Source organism: Lepisma saccharinum, chromosome 26 (assembly GCF_977018435.1).
Source record: "Lepisma saccharinum chromosome 26, izLepSacc3.1, whole genome shotgun sequence".
NCBI classification, from domain to species: Eukaryota; Metazoa; Arthropoda; class Insecta; order Zygentoma; family Lepismatidae; genus Lepisma; species Lepisma saccharinum.
The window spans coordinates 45,101,980-45,119,317 of NC_139254.1; the positions used below are offsets into that span (position 1 = coordinate 45,101,980).

Below are 17,338 nucleotides of genomic sequence, written 5' to 3' on the forward strand. Positions count from 1 at the left end.
AAAATGTTTTTAGTTTCCCTCCCTGTTGATTCTCATTAATTTGTAGAAATTTCCTCTTGTATGACTAACAATTTTTTCTTGCAGATTTCTCCTAGCCCAGCATGTATTCGAGCTGTAACCAAGATGACCCATTGCCCAGCATGTCAAGGTCTTCCAGAGCTCAAAGCCTGCAATAATTATTGCATAAATGTCATGAAAGGTTGCCTTGCTTATCACGTTGAATTGAACAGTGAATGGGAACAGTTCTTAGGTAAGAAGGTGTTTCATCCTTAAAAGAAAAATATTCAGTATTTAACGTGTCTTTCTTTTCTAAAGCAGTTACATTTTACACATTTTAATCTCTGTACTTCTATGTTTGCAGCAAAGTCCTGATGAAATGCAACCAAATATGTAATAACCATAATTTTATAGGAAGGAATTGTGAAATTCACAAAACATCTGTGTTTTTTTAAATTACATTTTGGACCTTTTAAATTACGTAGCATAGTTATCAAACACACACATAGTAGGCTGCAAATAGCTGCCTGATACAAATGTATATGCAAGGTATCAGAAAAAATGCCATATTGTAGCAAAACACTTTAATTAGCATGTAATGTTAATTGGACATATCCATTGTCTAGAACTTTTAACTGTACCTCGAGGCAAGCATAGTTAGTTTTTGACAGAAACACAAAATGTGATATAACACAGTGTAATGTTCATTTCTTGTGTGTTTGGAAGGTGTGAGGTGCATTTTCCTACCATGTTTTATCACGAAGTGATGCAACTTGTGAAATAAACTCTTAAACATAACATTTAGTGTTTATTTACACATGCAACACTTTCTGTAGTCTTAATTATATTATAAGGGAAAAGTATTTTGTGTAATAAGCATAGTTTTAAAATCAAATTTAGGGTTATATTCACAATATTTAAACCAAAATGCCATTTTATATACCGCTCTTGATCCTGAAATGTGCCCACTGTGAAATGTGTGTACCGAAGTATTGACCTTTTTTGCCACCATAAATACGTGGCTCTAACTACGTATTCTAACACTACATTTAGAGAGAACACCGCTTCTGTTGTCTTCAGGGACAGTACCAGGATTAATCATGTTGGGGTGCTGAGGGATTATGGAATGAAATTTTGGGGTGCAATGTTGAAATTAAAGGAAACATGAAACATTACACCAAATGCCAATCAACTTGTAATAGTAATAGTCTTCTATGAAAATATGCCAGTGGAACTTAAGGCTACTAGTGACTGACTTCATTTTTGATTGCTGTGTCTGCAACAGCCATCACATATTTTGTAATTTGAAACAATCAAAGCTTGTTTCGGCACTACAAGAAGTGTATTGTGTCTTACGAAAAGAAGAAGAAATTCTGTACAACACTAATGGCGAAAGAAAGACAACAGCCCTTGATCATTGTAGAGTCCCTACCAAGTACAGAAAAGTAAATGTGGCTTCCCTTTCTGATTACGATAAATAGTTTGTCTTGTATACAAAATCAGCGATCTCTCTTCAGTACCTAACATTCTACACTAAATGTAAGGACTTGGTTTTAGTAAGTGATTACGTAATAATGAAAAGGCAAGAGTTAAAAATGTTTTCGGTTTTCTGGTTTCGACAAAGAGGTGCTGAAGGTGGTGCAGAATGTGCACCCCTTTGCACCCCCCCCCCCCCTTGGTTGTCTTAAGGTGAAGAAATTTATTTTTTTTTGGTAGTGGGAATTTAACCTGTAATTTCTAGAGGCACATATTTTTGGTAAATAAAAAAGCAAAATTTTCGGTATAAAAAGTGAGTCAATTTCGGGTTCAAAAGCAGTAAATAAAATAAAATATCGGTGTTATAGCGGTGAATAATCACACAAAAAATGCTACATAAAATGACATTTTGGTTTTAAATTTGTGAATATAATCCTGAATTTGATTTAAAAACTACTCTTATTCCACAGAATTAACATTTCACTTCTAATAGCCCATTTATGTAGTTATCCGAGTATTAAGTTTATTTCTGTGTAAAGGAGTCAATTTTTGTTTCTCCAATATTAACAGCAGAATTAATCAATTTTCCGGGAATTGCATAATTCTCAGGATAATTCAGACCTCGGAAGGTGTCGCGTCGGTGAATAAACCCTAAATTTCGTGTTTAAGAGTTAATTTCGCTTTCTGCAGTTCATTTCTCATTATTTCGTGACAAAATATGGTCACAAAATGCATCTCACACCTTTCAAAAACATGAAAAATTAACAGTACAATGTGTTTTTTCAAATTTCGTTTTTTTCGTCAAAAACGAAATATGCATGCCCCTAGTAATTTTACTATAAATCTGGTGTATACTTCTCTATGACACCAGGAATTCTATGCTCTTTTTTGCTCCACTTACGCTGTTATTTGTATTTTCTGAGGAGAGGGCTACATTTGCTTGGTTTGGTCCTCACCACAAAGAAACTGGTTCACTTGAAGGTGAGAGAAGTGTTTACTCCTTTGAAACATAGTGTTAGGAGGATTAAAAGCACTAGACAATGATAATGTCCAATTGACATTGCATGCTAATAAAGAACCATTGTAACTGACATTCAGAGAATTATTAAAACACTATTAAAGAAAACAAGTTGTGGACAAGCTACTTTAGTTTGATATACTGAGTATTGCTGGTAGTTACGGTAGACATAATTTATTAAATACTCCTGTAAAAGGGGTCATGTTGTGAACTGTATATTGTATAGAAATCTACTACAATAAGGGGCTATTGGTATGTACTGCTTTCATGTTGCAATCATATTTTTGGGTGGAAGGGTTAGTAGATTCAGTTATGGTGAATAAAATATCGAGATTTCATTACAAAAAGTGTGCATTCAATGTTAAAATGGTGAATTCAAATCATAAATTTGATTTAAAATACTTACTACACAAAGTAAACATTTTTTTTCTAATAACATATTTTATGTAGTTATCAGAGTATTCATTTATTCCTCCAAATTTTTACAGCTGAATGAATTTTTTTGTGTGATTTTGCATAACTTACAGGATAATCCAGACTTCAGGGTTGTGTGAGTAAATGAAATATAAATTTTGTGTTTCTAAGAGTTTATTTCACATTTTGCACTCAATTGCACGTCATAACATGATAGGAAAATACACATCATACGTTTCAAAAGCACAACAAAAATTAACATTTTAGTCTGTTATTTCACAGTTTGTGTTTCTCACTGTGTCTACCAGTCTGGAAATCCTGGAAATATCCGGGAATTTACTTATTCTGGAAAAGTCATGAAAATTTACTGTTTCTTGAAAAATGTAAATTTTTGTAGTATTGCACTAAAAGTAAATTTTTGAACAAAGAAAAAGGGACAATCAAGAAATTTTAAATTTGTTGTGGACAAACTATTTGTTGAAAATTAGTCAGTAAGTGGCAACTAATACAAAATACACTCTGTAAAAAAAAATTAGCATCACTTCATTATTTTTGGTCGTTAGCATTTCGCTCGTGAATTATCTGTTGTTTTATTGATTTTATTTGACTTGTCGATTTGTTTTCCTAACAATTATATAAAACACTATATCTGTAAAATATATTTTTATTATTTAAGTCATAGTTACGTACATAATGCACTTTACAGAACTAATAACAAAATTATTGCAAATATAGCTTGTGGAACGTTTTCGCACAAAGACAATTTTTACAAGTAAAAAAATTGAACAAAGGTTTTAAATGCATCATGATATGTCAATTTGTAATGATAGTAAGTGAATACATTGACTAGTACTTAGTGTGGCCACCCCTGGTCTTCCTAAGTGTTTCCAACCTTCGAGGCATGCTGTGAATGAGATTTTGACAATATTCGACCTCAATTTCATTCCAAACATGTACGATTGCTGTCATAAGTTCCTCTTTTGACCTGTACGTCTGATTACCAAGTTTTTTTGCACATCATAGCCCACAGGTTTTCTATAGGATTCATGTCTGGAGAGTTTGGCGGCCACCAAGTCTTTCAATATTCATATCATGAAACCAGTTATTCACCACCTGAGCACGATGACAGGTTGCATTATCGTCTTGAAAAATAAAGTAGTCCAAATTCTGTCCAGAAAAATGATCTCCTGCAGTTTGTAGAACTTTCCGATTCAGGATTTCCAGATATTGATCAGCCTTAACTGTCCCTGTGCAAATATGCATCCTGCCAATCCCTTTTGCAGAGAAACATGCCCAAATCATAACACTGCCACAAAACTTTTGAGTTTCTAAAATACAAGATTTTGCAAGTTCTTCTCCCTTCCGCATCCACAGATTAACTGAGCTGTCATTCCCCAGCAATTTAATTCGTTTTTCATCAGAAAATATCACATGTTCCCAATCTGTATCATTCCATGCGCCATAACGTGTGACAAACTCACGTCTAGCTTTTGCATGTGCGTCAGTTAGTCCGGTTTTTTTTTACGTGGGACGTGTTTAGAAACACCCTGTTTCTTTAGTCGGGATACTACAGTAGCATGAGTAAGATTAACTCCCACCTCATTTTGAAGATTATGTGTAATTTGGCGTGATCTCATTCCTCTGTTCTTCAGTGCCATGTCCTTTATCATACGATCCAGTCGAGGTGATGTCTTTTTCTTTCTGCCACAGTGACTTCTCAGTGATGATTTTCCATGTTCTTGTTGCTTTTGCAGGCAGCGGCTAACTGTGGATTGATGCATTTGAAGTTGTCGACCAATTTCTCTCTGAGAGTTACCATCCATATGCAAAACAAGAACCATTCCTTGCTTACGTGGCGAAATGTCACACTTTCTGCCCATTTTTTCGAGAAAACACGCTCAAATACACTACACACCACCAGAACACTTCAGAAATATGATAACGTATCCAAACTGTCAATAATGAACATGTAGTGTGCAATATAAAACACATCACAAGTTGCACTAACAATCGTTTTACAGATTCCTGACCATTGATTACAAAGCCTTGCAGCAGTAACTGATTGCAACACCCTCTAGCGGACACTCCAAACACTAATTCACCAAAAGAATAACACCACACTATGCAGTGATACCAGACCAATGCTTCAATCAATTGATTTGAAGTTGTGCAGGAAAGATGCATCCATGCTGTTACCCTGCCCCCGTGTCAGGGCAACAGTGTTTTTTTATCTTATTTAAATATTTTATTAATATGTTAATTAATTAGGTAATTACGTGTATAAACATATATATGTGTTATTAGTGTAAATCAATTTATTATGCATTTTTAGGTTCATATTATTCCATGTATAAATACCATGTAGCTCTCTGTTCTTGCTTCGTGTTTCGAACGTTCAAAAGAAAGGCGGGCAGTTTAGCTGTTAAAGATTAAAAATTTTGAAAGAAGGGCGGTTGGCAACAGACGCCAACCAAACGTATATAAACTCGCAGATGAGAGTAGGGGGGTCGGCTGTTGGAACTGAGACTTGGAAGGGAGAGGCTGTTTTTGCTTCGGTTAGCTAGGACCGGAGGACAGGTCTCCTGAAAAGGATGCTGTAAGAGATTGGATTGCCGGGCAAGCTAGTGCCTTGGTGTCCAGTTTACAGGTAAAAAGGTAGTTGTACTGGATGTTATTTTGAAGTAATTACGGTGCGCCGGGCAGCCTAGTGCCTTGTCACCGTGGAGGTTGAGAAATGTACACGTCGGGCGGTCTAGCGCCTGTTAAGACGTTTCTCGGAGTAACGCGAGTCTACCTTGTGACAAGCGTACTTCAGATGTAATTCATGAAATGTAAAGCATCCAGGTACAATCAATAGAGATTCCAACATCAAAAATTAGAGTTTTGGCCCGATAAATAATTAGAGAAATGAACGTTCGGAAACGACATGTATATACTTTAAATTTTACATTAATTAAACTATAGAAATTATCCAAAATTTCAGTTTTTAATTTCATACATGCTGGACAAGGTAATTTATCCCCCTGATCATAAAGTTTTCGCAAAGGTTATCCGTTGTCTCTTGTAGTTAATTATATAATTATGTTGACTTGTAGCAACCCACGTGCATTGTCGTACAAAGAAAGATACCCCTAGACAAATCAGAGCTGAGTACGAAGTGCACCGAACCTCGAGTGCGGAGGTAAAGTGTGGGGGGCCAGGCGAGAAACAATGCGAAACTCAAAATTGTCAACATCCGTAATAAGAATACAGTGATGCTAATTTTTTTTTACAGAGTGTAGCTCACCCGTGGTGCTCCTATCCTACAGTCAATTTCTGTTCACTTTCCCTTCTTGTTATTACTTCTTGTGTAAGTGTACTAAATTAACGAATTCGCTGGGTGATCTGCGTTTTCACTGCCTCAGTTGCCACGCAAACTGGCCTCCCACTCCGATGGTCATCACTGACATTTCATCTTATGACAATAAAAATAATACATTGTCATAACAACATATGAAAATAGTTAGGCTAAGTCCAAAGTTCCACATTTGTGCAATATTTATAATAATTTAGTCATATGATTACTCAAAATTTATTCATATAATGCAATTAAATGTCTGAAATTATTATTTAAACTAATTTTATTAAATATGATGTTTAAAAAAGCCAATTTGTATATAATGACAAAATTATCAAATTGTGCAATATGTTGAATTCATATTCATAACAGTTATTTTTGACTGACAAAATGAAAAACAAATATTTTAAATTATATGTGTTCTTTCAGACAAGAAAGATATAATACATTCAAATTTATAATTAAATTTATTGAAATTATGTACATTTGCATTGGCATCAAGGTTTATATACAAAGGTCAACTCTTTAAAATTGTTCAATGTATAATATGATGTCATACTTGGTATTTTGTATCAACATTCAAAAAATGGTAATTGTAATCATTAGATAAGTATATTGTGATATACATAGTAAAATAGCTGTAACAGAGCAAATATGTACATTTACTACACAAACATTCAAGCTGTTAAGCACTTATGGACAAAAATATAAAACAAAAACAATTGAAGATAACTCATACAAAAAAATCTGGCTTGAACTAGTTGCTCTAATACTAGTTGTCTGTGACTTTAAAATTATCTCAGGATGGAAAAAAAGATAAGTACAGATTTAGCAATATGGAATGGTGATTTATTTGTACAATAATTGTTGCTTTTAAAGCATTAAACTGGGCAATGTTATAATAACTTGGATGTTTAAGTTATATAGAAGCCTTTTATGACTCGAATGAACTTTGAATATGATATAATCTTATAAAGATTCAAAAGTTGTGGAATGACACTGATATGTATAATAGATGCCATGTTGAATTGGAAGCAGTGAATAGGTATCTGTTTTCATCTTCCTTAACGGGCAGGCTTGTAAAAGTTACAGTTCCTCAAATGAGTGCTTTGAGGAAGGTCGCATAGAGTGACACTTATATGTTCTACATTTGGAGGTGATTTGATCAGATGATGAATTTCGAAAACTGAAGCTCAGAATTGTAGATACAAAGACTTGCTTTATCCTGGAAGGAGATAACAAAGATATATTTTTTTTTATGTATAGCATTGATATCTTATAAATGTTCTTGTAAACATATGCATAATTTGATGCTTTTGTAATTTTTGTTGTTTCTAGTTTTTTTTTATCAATATAATAATTATAAAGTTATCAGTATATGTAAATTTAAATTTCCTTTTCAATATAGCACCATAGCTACCTATTGTGCTGATACTGAGTTTGAATTATACTGACAAAGTCTTTATAATCTTCTGTTTTTAAAACTGAATCTTTCCACCCATTCATACACTCTTCCCTGATGTAAACAATTGTCCTCCATACTGAACCTTCATTCTGCTGTAGATTTCAGAAGGTTTCACTCCCTCTGACCACAAAAAATTAATAACACTTTGTTGCTCTTACGGTGCAAGTGAACAGCGGAGTGGCTATTTTGTACGAGCTACTGCGCAGGTGCGTACTGCTCGATTGTAACTACACCTTTATGGCATGTTGCTAAGGAACCATTTTGTGTCCTGAAATACAAATTTTCGTTGTGCAAAAATCACCCTGAAATTTACAATAAAATTCCTATTATTTAATGACTTACCCTCATATAAATAATTGAATTTCTTTATTGACTTGGTTCTTGGTCTGGAAAAGTCTGGGAGTTTTGTTTTTACAATATTGTAGATCTATCAAAAATGAAAATGCATTTACTAAATTTTACTGTAATTGTGTATTGTTTTGCACTGTGAATTCATAGAAAAACACATTCTTTGTTAATTATTAATCAATACATTTCAGACATTACATAGAAACTCTCTCCGTCCCACCCCTCTATTCACCAGTCAATTACAGTTCAGTTTTTCACATTATTACCTTTACATGTGAAGTATTTACGGATTGATTCAGAATTTGTAGTGTAGACAATACGAGGACATATGGAGAGTTACTTGAATAAGGAACAAATTCTGGTGCAACAAACTATTTACCTCAATGAAGAAAATATTTTTCTCACGTTGCATTAATGTTTTAGTGCATTTTGTATTTGTTCGTGCATAAGAATTTTTGATTCAGATACCTATGTAATTTTTATTTTTTATGCATAGTATTAATAGAAGTTTGGTTTAATTGCAGATGCATTAATAGATGTGTCGGACAGATTATTAGGACCATTCAACATAGAGACTGTTGTGGAACCAATTAACATTAAAATATCTGAAGCTATCATGAACTACCAGGAAAATAGCAATGATATTTCACAGAAGGTGAGAAAAGACAGGCTTATTTCTTTACAAATTTATATTTTTTTCACAGTTTGTTGTAAGAAATATAACCAAGTGTTATTTTTTTAGGGCTGAGCCGATACCAACACCAGTGAAAGTATTGGTTGGAATTTATTTGTAGAGACCTACCGATACTTTTCCGGTATTTTTGTCTTTCGCAAAGCCCTCAAAAATGCAGCGTGACATTTTTGCCAATTCTAATTTCTTGGAAATTATGCAAAATTTGAAATTTTAATTCACTTTGCATCAGCATTGTGATAAAAATGGATTTTGTGTGTACATGTCGGTTATTTTAATGTAATTCTCGAATATTTTAAAGCAAGTTGATCATACAATTGAAGTGGAATTATACAGTGATATTAATTATATTTTGAACTACTTTTGTTACAAGTTTCAAGTATCGGTATCGATGGGAATTGGTAAAACTATAGGCATTGGTATCGGTTGAAAGTGGTGTCTGCTCAGCCTTGTAATTTAGTTTATATTTGCACAATTACAGAAATACAATTCTTATTCAACATGAATGTGTATGTAAAGGAACTAATGTAACTATGTAGAAACAATTTCTAAATTTCTTGTGGGTCAGCTGCCGTAGTTGTGCAGCATTTCTCGTCAATGCTCTCTGCATGCGAGGCTATCACATGTGCATTGCACCATTCTGCGAAGCTACATTGGGCCTGTGGAGGAAGGTCCCCACATATTCTTGATCTTCGTCATACTGCAGGTGATATGATCAACATCATGCTCTGGCTACCCTCATTGTTCTTGACTTCACTCGCTCGTTAATTAGTAGCTGGGTGAGCCCCAGAGCCACTTTGTGCAGGGATATTGTTACATAACAATGTCCCATGTAATTGAAATTTATTTACTTATCTCAAATGCTATTTTTAAGAAATTATATGTTTGTTTTTCATAGACTTAATAGGGACGAGAAATTTTCGCTTTATTTTCCCCTAAATTTAGGTTATTTTTTACTGCAATTTGGTGTCATTTTTTTGCAGTTTAGGGCTAAATTCGGTAATATTTATTTAAAATCTGTGCTATTTTTACAAGTATTTTTCTGTTTCTTCCTTGCTTAAAATTTTCACATTGTTTTAGTTCTGGGAAATGGAGACAAATTTTAGTTTTGATGACAAAAAAGAATAAATTTATGACTTTTGTGGGAAATTGCCAAATTTTTTCCATTTGGAAATCTTTTTCAACTCATCAGCCACATAATATGTAATGTTTATTGAATGATATCACTCAAATCTTTGAACACAGTCATACACATCACATTTCCCTATACTAACAATGCCAAAAAGTCCCTCTGCAACCTAAAAATACTGTTTTGTGTGTAGACACGTATACACGCCCCCTAACCTACTCTCCTGCAACACAACAGATGCTTCTGCCTGAAAATTTTCCTGTTCCTACGAAACTTTCCTTCTTGGAAGATTCCCCTGCGAATTCCTTTTCAGGATGAGGTTAAACACTTGTCCGTCATGTCTGCGCCAAACTGCAATAAATGAATCGAACTTTCATCAGCCAGATTAGAAATGACTAACCTAATAGTGCTTCAGGTAGTTCTTTTTGAAGTGATGAAGTGTTATCCCCAGTTTATGCTGCATATTTCACTGCATTTTTTACGTTAAAAGTGGAAAAGTTTGTATTATTCTGAAAAGTTACAAAATTGCGTTATTTTGCGATTCCGAAACTCTGAAAACTTGCCTCTTTAACCTACCCAAATACATTTTAAACACTTTATTTGGCTTTCCTCAACTTTTCAGTGTTATCGTTAAAATTAAAACTTCACGTCCCTAACTATAAATATTAGGGAAAGGACAGATTAATTGGTACTCTACACCGGTATTAGCTAATGTAGGCATATCAGTTTATTGGTATATCAGTAAAATTACCCATTCATTTACCGGTCTGAGCCGGCTCACGTGGTGGAGTGGTTAGCACATCGTGCTATGATGCCAGAGATCCCAGTTTCGAATCCTGGCCTGGGCAAGGATGTTTGTGAGTGTCCATTCATCAATTTCGTCAGATGATCACTCGTCCCCATCTTCGCAAATTAGCCAAAAGTGGGAGATAAGGCGAAATAAAATAAAGCAAATAAATAAACAAACAATTTTACCAATCTGGTATATCTATAAATATCTTATAATTTAGTGCAGAATTCTGCCATATTGTTATAATTGTTATTGATAATCTCCATGTCCTACTTCTTAAAGAAGTAAATATCTAAATATACAAAAGGACCATTTGGAATTTTATATCAGATTGTTAGAATATCACTTACTGGAAATTTTTTTATTAGTACTTAATCGATATTGGCCAAAATTTGATTTTGGTTCATCCCTAATAAATATTGTTAGTCAGAATCTTTATATGCATTTTGATGATCTATGTTGAAGTTACCAAGCATAGTACTTACATGTCACCGTGCTGCATGACAGAATTTCAGTAGTACAACATGACTTTTAGAACCTGCAGACAAGCAGTACCAAAGGAGATGTTCTATGCCAATAACAAGTAAGTCGTCCATTATGCTAGTATTAACTAAATAGTCCATTTTTGTGGTTTCTATATTAGACTTCTAATGTCTATAAAAGTGGTATCTTGGATTTCAGCTATTTATGACGAACATGTCCAGTCTACCTGCCCCTCTGTTACAGACATTTTGCATGAAAAATCAATTATCCAGTTCAAAAATTCAGACAAAAGGATCAGCGATACACAGTGTCTGATTAATGAACATATTTTAAGTGTGCATTAAACAATTTACAACATATAGTTAACCCTCTTCTTCAATTTCACTTATTTCAACTAGATAACATTTGGTGACCGTGTTTTTCCATGTGAGAAACAATGTATTCAAGAATTGCTTGTAAAAAAGTAAAGTGTTCCCCTGTGTTTTTTGCACCACGAAGGTGTATAAGGGGTGTGCAGTTAAGGGTCCCACATTTTCTTGATCACCGTCGAAGATGTGGGTGATGTGATCAGCATCATGCCCCTGGCTGCCTTTACCACCCTGAGTTTTCTCCAGGTACCCACTTCATACAACGTTGGGTGGGCACCGGAGCCACTTGAACAAGTGGAAAAATCCCAGTTCTCGAACCTGGGTCTCTTGCATGGTAGTCAAGATGTACTGTTTCTAATATAATTCCACTTTTAGTAGGTTGGACTGTGTTTTGTACTGTAGAGAAATGCTTCCAATGAAATACCAATAGTCTGTAGCACCATTTTTTTAAAAGATAAGTTCAGTAAGGGAAAACATTTCGTGAATTTTATTTGTGCAAGTGTACGTTAGTGATTTATCCATACCACCTCCACACTTTCCCACTACCCACAAAATCTTTTATTTTGTCCATGGATGTTAGTTGTGATTCATGGGGATCGTGTTATAATTATTGCTCATGTGATGAAAAAGCACAAGTTGTTAGAGAACCCCCATGTAGTCTCGAGTCTTCTTGTCCACCCATTGACAATTCTTTAGAAGACATCAGTCACTGTCAGCAGCATCTTTGTGACAGATAGTGCATTGATCATCCCATTGCACCTGAAATTACATCTCTTGTTGAGGATCTTTGGCCATGTAAAGCTTCTGGAACTGGTTGAATTCATAGGGTAACACGTGAGGTGAATAGATATTGCCAAATAGATATGGCAAAATGAGGACCGAGTACTAAACAAAGTGTTCATAACCACCTCCCCTTTCAAAAATTCTGGGCATGCTAGTGACAGTCGTGGTTCTGTGTGCAAAATCATCCACGGGATGCTTCAGATCACTGATCTGTGTTTTTCCTTGGTGCACACTGGCAGCCACGTGGCCATGTTGACTGTTACAAGAGAAAGAAAAATGGAGCGATTAATATGAAACCTCAGCCAAGTAACCACAAGCGTACCACCTTTCAGCATGCGGGTGCTGAAGGCAGTGTGGCCAACCTAAAGAAAGTTATGGTGAAAAGTGCGGTAACTTTTTTACTTTTCCTAGTATATCGTTCCCACAATATGTATTGTGTCTGTGATATACAAGGTGCATTCAATTAATAACCGGAAAAAATAGTATAAAGAATCTAAAATACGACCGTGATTGTTATATGTTTGTTATTTTGTGAAGGCATCTGTAAGCTATTCATAGCTGGGGCACACCTGCCTCGTGCACAGAATGCTGGGAACCAGTTACACAAAATGGTGGCACCCTTACAGGAGTGCTCCAACCTGGAGCAGCGAAGTGTCGTGAGATTTTTGTTGAGTGAAGGTGTGAAACCTATAGAAATTAATCGCCGCATGACAGTTCAGTATGGTGACAACTGCATGAGTCGATCAGAAGTGTACGAGTGGACTGAAAAGTTCAAACAGGCATAACCAGTGTTGAAGATCTCCACATCCAGGTTGCTCTGTCACTGCAGTCACGGAAAGCAACATTGCTCAAAAACAGTAAACAGTACCACCTACTCCAACCTTTTGCGTGAAAAACTGAAACCAGCCATTCTGCAGAGACTACGTGGTCTGGTGTCCACTGTTGTGCTTTTGCTCCATAACAATGGGAGACCACACACTGTCAGTGTCACGTGGTCAACCATCGAGGACCTAAAGTTTGAGTGCTTATTCCACCCTCCATATTCACCTGATCTCGCACATTCAGATTTCCACACCCTTGACCCACTGAAAGATCCACTAAGCGGATCGAGGTTCCAGAATGACGACCAAGTCCAGTCAGCGGTGCATGAATGGTTACGCACGCATCCAAAAGATTTTTACCTGTGGAGTCAGTGCCCTTATCAAGTGCTGGCATAGGTGCATTGAACTAGGGCGGGACTATGTTGAAACATAGTACTGTAGTTTGGTTATACAGAGGTTGTTCCGTCTACGTTTGGCCAATTTCGTTCCCCCCCCCCTGCACTCAGAATGAACTCACCCAACCTTGGTCAGGCATGTTTGTCAGTGTAGTGTGTGAGCTGTAAAAGAGTGGTTGTGTTTTCTCACTAGGCCAAAAATCCCGCCAAAACTGAGCCGCTTTTTGGGAGGAGTGCGTTGTATAACTTTCCAAGTGTTTGCATTTTCTCGCTTGGCCGAAAATGTTGCCAAAACAGTTGCTTTTGGGAAGGTTATGTTGTAGCCTTTTATGACGCAAAGTTCAGTGTGTCAATGATCAGGAAGTAGTGTAAGAGCAAGAATTGTGACGTTAGTTTGACTTTATTCAAGAATGTGATCGGCAAGTATAAGGATTGCATGGCCCCAGCGTTCGGTTCTCCAACAAAGGGGACGAGAACACGGCCGTGCACACAAGCCACCACCAGTATGCAAGTGCAAGGTGCTGTTAACAGTTTCCAAAGACATATTTAGATGATTTTCCATCTGTCTTTGGGTCGGTGGATTCTCTTGCATGCCCATTCTGCGAAGTTTCGCCTGCATACTGGTGGTTTGCTTGTGTGCACGGCCGTGTTCTCGTCCCCTTTGTTGTGTGGCCCGACCCTGTGGCCGAGTGGTTAGCACATCGCGCTGCGACGCCAAGGGTCCCGGGTTCGAATCCCGGTCGGGCTTGGTTGTTTGTGAATGTCCATTCATCAATTTCATCATTTCATCACTCATCCCCATCTTCGCAAATTAGCCAAGAGGCACAAAACGCGAAGTAAAATAAACTAAATCAAATCAAAAAAAATCAAATCGTCCCCTTTGTTGGAGAACCGAACGCTGGGGCCATGCAATCCTTATACTTGCCGATCACATTCTTGAATAAAGTCAAACTAACGTCACGATTCTTGCTCTTACACTACTTCCTGATCATTGACACACTGAACTTTGCGTCATAAAAGGCTACAACAAAACCTTCCCAAAAGCAACTGTTTTGGCAGCATTTTCGGCCAAGCGAGAAAATGCAAACACTTGGAAAGTTATACAACGCACTCCTCCCAAAAAGCGGCTCAGTTTTGGCGGGATTTTTGGCCCAGTGAGAAAACACAACCACACTTTTACAGCTCACACACTACACTGACAAACATGCCTGACCAAGGTTGGGTGAGTTCATTCTGAGTGCAGGGTGGGAGGAACGAAATTGGCCAAACGTAGGCGGAACAACCTCTGTATATTGAATGAGCTTTGTATATCTTGCCAGCGATATGTATCGTCCGCTTTTCTTGTGCTGCATTTTCACATCACAAACAGAAGAGTATTTCATGTAATAAGAACAAAGTTCGATTCGTCATTTGTTTGGATTTCAAAAACAACATTCTAAGACATGTACTGTACATACGTTATTGGGCGATAGAATAATTGAAAGTTTGACGTTGACGCAATCATTAATTAGTATGTAAACATTTTGTACAAAAATTAATAATAATTATCTATTGTATCTTTCCTGGCAACATGATTCAAAGAAGTGTTCTCCGGTTACCAGCCAGGTTAAATCGATGTTGGCTTCCAACATTTCGTGCACATACATCATCAACATCAACATCAGATTATTCCAAACAGAAAAGTCAGGACTTGCAGAACACAGCATCACAGAGGGACACGGGGTTTTATTTGCTGACATCAAAATACACTGCTCAAAATAATTAGGGGATCAGGCAAAAATAAGTAGGAGATCAGACCAGATATCAAAATTAATGTAGGCATACTAATACCAGATCCTTTATTACATTCTGAGATTAGTTACAGCAACATATGCTGTCATGATACCTGATGTTAATGACATTAATGACATGTGACGCGATATGACAATTAGAGCATCAGTTGGACAGCACAAAAAAGCACAAAAACAGACACAAACACTACAGCAACTCTCCTCTAGTACGGTGTATGGTCTCCCCTAACGGCCAATACTGTTGCACACCTGCTTGGCATGGAATCAATGAGCTGGTCAATGAGCTGTTAGGGGATACGTCGCCACTCTGCCAGAAGGGCAATTTCCAGCTCTGCACGAGTTGTGGGAGGTGCTGATCGAGCTGCAACTTGTCGGCCTAGTGCATCCCAGATGTGCTCGATTGGATTTAAGTCTGGAGAGCAAGCTGGCCAGGGCAGACGCTCGATACCCTCCTGGTCCAGCATGTCGTCCACCAACCCAGCTCGATATGGACGAGCATTATCATCCATGAAACGGAAAGAATCACCAATGGCACCAGCATAAGGCACAACATAAGGTCAGAGGATCTCGTCTCTATACCTTCGAGCTGTCAAGGTGCCATCGCGGATGATGTGCAGGTCCGAATGTCCACCAATACTGATTCCTGCCCACACCATCAGTCCACCTCCACCATATCTGGAGCGTTCGTGCACCAAAGCTGGGTTGTTTCGTGTTCCCTCCAGATGAGAACACGTCGACTGTCAGGTTCCACACTGAATCGCGACACATCAGAGAACAGAACAGACCTCCACTCGGCATGTCCCCAACCCCGATGTTCCTCCGCCCAGTTTCTACGGGCTATACGGTGTTGTAACGTTAATGGAACACACACCATGGGCCTAATTGCATAGAGGCAACCTTCATGAAGACGATTATGGACAGTTTGAGATGACACTCTGCGTCCCGTTGCTGTTTGCCAGGCACGTTGCAGTATCGTTGCATTCTGCCCCATGTTCCTACGGGCTGTGATTAAGATAAAACGGTCCTCCTTCGATGTTGTTGCTCGTGGACGACCTTGGACTTGTCTTCTGCGAACACTTCCTGTTGTTTCAAAACGATTCCATAGTCTGGAAATCACACTTTGCGACACTCCAATGGCGTGTGCTACCTGGCGTTGTGACTACCCAGCTTCAATTCTTCCTATGGCTCTCCAAGCCGTAGCTTCCGGTAAATCACGTTGGTGCGGCATTGCCTTTCTCACCTGAACCTTTGCCTTCCCCAACTGAACTGTATCGCTAACCAGAGGCGATTAGCATACAACTCCAGCACGCACACACTCCTCCCCTCTACCCTTTGATATCACCAGTGCAAAGGCTACGTCATGTTTAAGGCACTGGAACTTTCGTTTACGGGGCTTTAGCAGCTGATTGTAGCTCATACAAGCGCTGACAACATATCTGATCTGATACCCTACTTATTTTTGCCTGATCCCCTAATTATTTTGAGCAGTGTAATAGCCATATGTGCTGGTTACTTGGACCGACGAGTAAAATAAACCATAACCATATCATGGGAGAGCACCAATCTTAACAGGGACGTGGGACTCCAGCTCAATCATGCCTGGAACTCGCTCCTCCGTAAAAACAATGCTCCAGCCAATAAGAACACTAGGATCCAGATCGTAGTAATAAGAATATAGAGTCCAAACTCCACCCCATAATTGTCATATATTTAACCCCACACTGGTTCTATATTCCCTGATGATGAGAGCAATGTATGCGCTCGAAACGTTGGAAGCCGACATCGACTTAACCTGGCTGGTAACCCGAGAACACTTGTTCGAATAATTATCTAAGACTGGGAGGGTTTCGAGGATCCCCTGAGAGGGTCCCGTGGACCCCCAGGGGTCGGTGGACTACAGTTGAATAACTGCTGGTCTAGATGATATATCACCAAACAGTAGTGGATACTCGAGGATCTCCCAACCCTATTTCTACAAAAAGGTGTTGCCACAGCAGCCATATGGCAGTGGACATTGCCATGTGGCAAAATGG

The 17,338-nt window shown here is 37.6% G+C and overlaps 1 protein-coding gene across 1 annotated transcript in view; it reads left to right on the forward strand.

Annotated features, from left to right (window-relative positions):
- dlp (glypican dally-like) overlaps positions 1 to 17,338 on the forward strand; it is a 63,918-nt gene that overhangs the window by 25,116 nt on the left and 21,464 nt on the right. Inside the window, exons 5-6 of the mRNA XM_083112712.1 lie at positions 85 to 250; positions 8,580 to 8,710. Of these exons, the coding sequence (XP_082968838.1) occupies positions 85 to 250; positions 8,580 to 8,710 (297 nt within the window). The remainder of the gene's footprint in view (positions 1 to 84; positions 251 to 8,579; positions 8,711 to 17,338) is intronic.